We start from the raw sequence: 4,438 nt of genomic DNA, 5'->3' as shown, positions 1-4,438 counted from the left end.
AAGCCGGGAACGCTCAAATTGACAGGTAAACAAGGCTAATATATAGATTAATTAACTTAATTTCCGATTAATTGTGGCATTAATAATAATTCATCCCTTGGCATCTTAGAAAAATGAAAACGGTTGAGGACAAGAAGTTTAGTTTGTGCTGTTGATTAAGATTAAAGACCTTTAATGCGAGCAATTAAGACAACTCATTGAATTAGGAGGACTGGTTTAACAAAAAGTGGGAACATACGTCAATGCGTATTAATTTTACTTTATTAGCACCAAATCCATAGTGCTTAAAGAATTTATTATTATTGATCACCTACTTCTTTTACGGTAGATATTTAATTTTTGTATGCATTATTTTGTATCCCTAAATGGTAGTAGTACGTAAATTAAAAAAGGGATAGACACCTTAATATCTTTTCAACTTGCTTCGAAGGCGAAATTAAACTACTCCCTCAATATCAAGAAAAAGATAATTTCTTTTTTTCTGTTATACACATAGTATTAATTAATCATTTTAAATTATTTTTTTAAATTTATTAAAAATATAAATTAATTAATATAAGTATCATGATAAATTATACACTTTATTTACTTTATTTATTACTATTTCTTAAATAGCAAAGTACGGACAAGTAAGAGTGAACCGATAAAATAGTAAGTAATAATTTCGACAATACTCTTGAAGATAGTGATTGCTAGCTAAGGCAACTAACTCATCAAAAGAAAACTAAATGAGCATAGCGAGCTCTGAACCAATTAGAAATATTATGCTATAAGAGGAAGACAGCTATACACTCTCATATATGAAAGATTTATGTGACACAGGAAATTAAAAGAGAACAAAAATAAAAGATAACAATTAAACACACTCTTGTTTATCTAAACACCCCAACCCACCTGTAATTCAAGAAATGAAAATTAACTAACAAAAAAGAAGTAGAAAACAAAATTAAGTAATAACCGGGAAACAGAACAAAGTGTTTATAGTATAATTTCTATGTCAAATTATTCCTTAGGAATCCTCCCAAAAGCAGTGAAAAGAGGAGTGAGACTGTTGACATCAGAACAACTGAAGGAGTTATTGCCTTCTCAGCTGACGACTGGGAATTGAGTGGTGAACTCGCTGGTGAATGAATGTTGTCGCTGGAGGCCGGAGCAATACTTCCTGTTGGCGGGCTTGATGACGTGGGAGATGAAATTGGAGAGGATGATGCATTGGACGTACTCCCCTCTGCTGGTGATGCAGAATGACTCGTTGAAGATTTTGTAGGTGCTGGACTGTGAACTGACGGTGCATGTGATGCCGGAGTGGTTGATGATTTTGGAGACTTTACAGGAGCATGAGATAGGTGTGAACCTGAAACGGGAGATGGAGCCTTTCCAGGTGCATGGGCAGTTGGAGATGAACTATCGGGCGCGTGTAACGCCTCCGATGGAGACTTTCCTGGTGCATTAACCGTAGAAGGTGTTAGAAAAATAGAAAGACACAACTGAAGAAGGAAGACTTTTTATTATCCCTATAGAGATATTATCCGTATATTATTTGGAGAAAGACAAGCAAAACCACAGTATACGCAACCGACTAGGCCATTTCTCATGGAAGGCTTGAATTTAAAGAGTTGAAAGAAGTTTGTTTAGATAGTCATTTTATTTTATGAACAAACACATTTGTATAAATTAATTAAGACTTAAATTCAAATTCAAGTTAATAAATACTAAAAATACCAAGGTTTTGATATATAGAGCCTTTAATCTCATTTTTCCTTTCGAGACATATTAAGATACTACATATACTGAATGTGTGTTGGAACCAGTACCTGGAGGCACATTCGATGATGCTGTTGTTGGCGCCTTTTCTGGTGCATGGACAATTGGAGATGAGTGAGAACCAGCAGGCGCAGGTGACGCCCCTGTTGGAGCCTTTCCAGGTGCATGAGCCGTAGGAGATAAGTGTGTACCTGGACTTGGAGAAGGTGGGTTGGAACTAGTACCTCGAGGCACATTCGATGATGTTGGTGTAGGCGCCTTTCTTGGTGCATGGGCAATTGGAGATAGGTGGGAATCAACAGGCGCAAGTGACGCCGCCCCTATTGGAGCCTTTCCAGGTGCATGAGCAGTAGGAGATAGGTGTGCACCTGGACTTGGAGACACATGCGACAATGCAGGTGTTGGAGCCTTTCCGGTTGCATGTGCTGTCGGAGATAAGTGGGACCCAGCAGGAGCAACTGATGCGCTGCTTGGAGCCTTTCCAGGTGCATGACTTGTAGGAGGTGGTTTTGAACCAGTACCACGAGGCACATTCGACAATGCCGGGGTTGGAGCCTTTCCAGGCGCATTAGTAGTCGGAGCTAAATGTGAACCAGAAGGAACATGCGACAGTGCCGGTGTTGGAGCCTTTAGGGGAGCATGAACCGTGGGAGATTGGTTTGAACCGGCACTTGGAAGCCCATCCGATGATCCCGGTGTTGGGGCCTTCCCTGGAGCAGGTGACGCCGGTGTTGGAGCCACAACTGGTGCATGCGATGATGCTGGTGTTGGAGCCTTTTTGGGTGCATGGGTCGTCTGAGATGAGTGGGAACCATCATGTGCAGGCGGCACCCCTACTAGAGGTGCATGAGCCGTTGGAGATGGTTGTGGACCATGACGCGGAGTCACACCTGATGTAGGAGCTTTTCCAGGTGCATGGGCCGTTGGAGATGAGTGGGAATCAACAGGTGTAGGTGATGCTAACGGAGTTTTACCTACAGGAGAAAGAGAATCCGGATTTCCTTTTGGTGACGGTGAAATGTGTGTTGATGATCCTTTAGGTGGAGTAGCCGTCGTTGGAGTGTGAGCGGATGGAGCCGGAGCTTTGGGCGGCGTGGGAGGAGAAGGAGGCGGCGGTCTAACAGCTAGAACAACAACAATCAACTTTTGTCCTTCTTCACACTTATCCTTTTTGCCACTAATAAAATAGAAAGGACCAGACCGATCAAACTTGAAAACAGAGTTGCCATCTTCCATTTTTTTAATCGGATTTTCTGTGTTGCACTTGTCATAGTCATCCTTATTTACCTCCAACGCCGAATCTGATCCTTTCTTATACTTGAACACTGTCACGCGTACAAACAAGAAAAAGATAATTATCAAATAGTAATATACATTTTTTGGTGCTAACAAACAAATTTGGGAGAACTTACAAAGAGTGTCATTTACTTGAAATCTCAACCGCTGAGCCCAGTGGTCGTATGATTCAAGAGGATTAACAATCCAACCATCTGTGCCACCGACGTCGAATTGGTAAGCGTTCGAACAGCTGATAAAAAAATTCAGCAGTAGTATCAGTACTGGAACATGTCTCAATGGAGCCATCAAATTTTCTTTTCCTCCTATGGAGGTATTTGGTTTTAGGGGATGAGTGACTCCAAAAAGAGTAAGAGTGCAGGAGATTTTGTCTATGATATAATAATAACTCTATAAATATAACGGAAGAAATAAAGGAAGGAATTGAAGGAGGTTCATTGACGCTATAGAAATGTAGTGTAAAGAAGGGCGACAAATGAAATGGACAAGAAACTGAAATTCTGAAGAAAGAGAGGTGAATTGAAACTGAAAGAAAGGTTTCAGAGGGAATATGCTGTTATATAGATTATAGTCTATGCTTTGAGTTTGAGAAGTCTGCCATTGCAAATGGAAAAAAATAATTTGAAATTTAGATTTCTTTTTCTGATGGATAATGAGAAAAATTAATTGTATGTTTTTGAGATTAAGCACATGGATAAAAGTAACGTACGTAATGGTAAGGGAATTTAATTACACGGACTTTAAGGTCGACTGTTAGCTTTTTAATAATACAATGGCCAAATTGATTGGCTATTGCCGGAGATGTTGGCCAAGCAATTCGTAGAACTCAAGAAACTGGCTTTGTAATACAAAAACGATAGATGAAGAAAAAAATGAATACATTTAGAATGAAAGGTACTGGTCATTCTTCAAAAGAAAGTTTTAAGATTGGAGTTCTATATAGATGAAAAACATTAGAGAAATTTCAAGTAACCTGCAAAACGATGGAGGAACGGCACTTATTGTACAGAAAATAGCTGCATTTTCCATTGTCTCGGCTGTCACTCAACAAAAAATGTGTTTTGCGTTTAAGAAAGATTTGAATAAACGAGTGGGAAAAAATAAAAGAAATTAATCGAAATTTAGGTTTTAAGCAAACACTTCTCTCATAAACTTCAAACAGATATGACATAATTTTTTGGACAACACAATATACTATCGAGAGAGCTTAGTATGTTTCACGAGATAAGATATAAGTCTATAAACTTCTATTTTGTTTTAGAAAAGGGTAAATTTTCATTTGACTTTACATATATATTTAGAGAACATGAAATTTGATTTTAGGAATAATTTCATGATCGAATAGGTTATCTATCTTGAAATATTTTGTGCTAGTCAT

General features: G+C 38.6%; 1 protein-coding gene across 1 annotated transcript; it reads right to left on the bottom strand.

Moving 5' to 3' along the window:
• Positions 1–787: 787 nt before the first annotated feature.
• On the bottom strand, positions 788–3,827 carry LOC107806816 (uncharacterized). Its single transcript, XM_016631059.2, has 3 exons — positions 3,177–3,827; positions 1,815–3,089; positions 788–1,441 (listed from the first exon to the last, which is right to left on the bottom strand). The coding sequence occupies exons 1-3, from the start codon at positions 3,346–3,348 to the stop codon at positions 993–995; spliced, it is 1,896 nt and encodes a 631-aa protein (XP_016486545.1). The 5' UTR covers positions 3,349–3,827; the 3' UTR covers positions 788–992.
• Between the last annotated feature and the right edge of the window lie 611 nt (positions 3,828–4,438).

Source organism: Nicotiana tabacum, chromosome 2, assembly GCF_000715075.1.
Source record: "Nicotiana tabacum cultivar K326 chromosome 2, ASM71507v2, whole genome shotgun sequence".
Classification (NCBI taxonomy): domain Eukaryota; kingdom Viridiplantae; phylum Streptophyta; class Magnoliopsida; order Solanales; family Solanaceae; genus Nicotiana; species Nicotiana tabacum.
The sequence above is the reverse complement of the archived record's forward strand: the minus strand, read 5'-3'. Positions and strand labels throughout refer to the sequence as shown.

Excerpts from the sequence above, each read along its gene's own strand:
- LOC107806816 (XM_016631059.2), bottom strand. The coding sequence starts at position 3,348 with ATGGCTCCATTGAGACATGTTCCAGTACTGATACTACTGCTGAATTTT. Across the intron at positions 3,090-3,176 it reads TCAAGTAAATGACACTCTTT|TGTTCAAGTATAAGAAAGGA; the intron begins GTAAGTTCTCCC and ends TACGCGTGACAG. Across the intron at positions 1,442-1,814 it reads ATCATCGAATGTGCCTCCAG|GAAAGTCTCCATCGGAGGCG; the intron begins GTACTGGTTCCA and ends TTAATGCACCAG.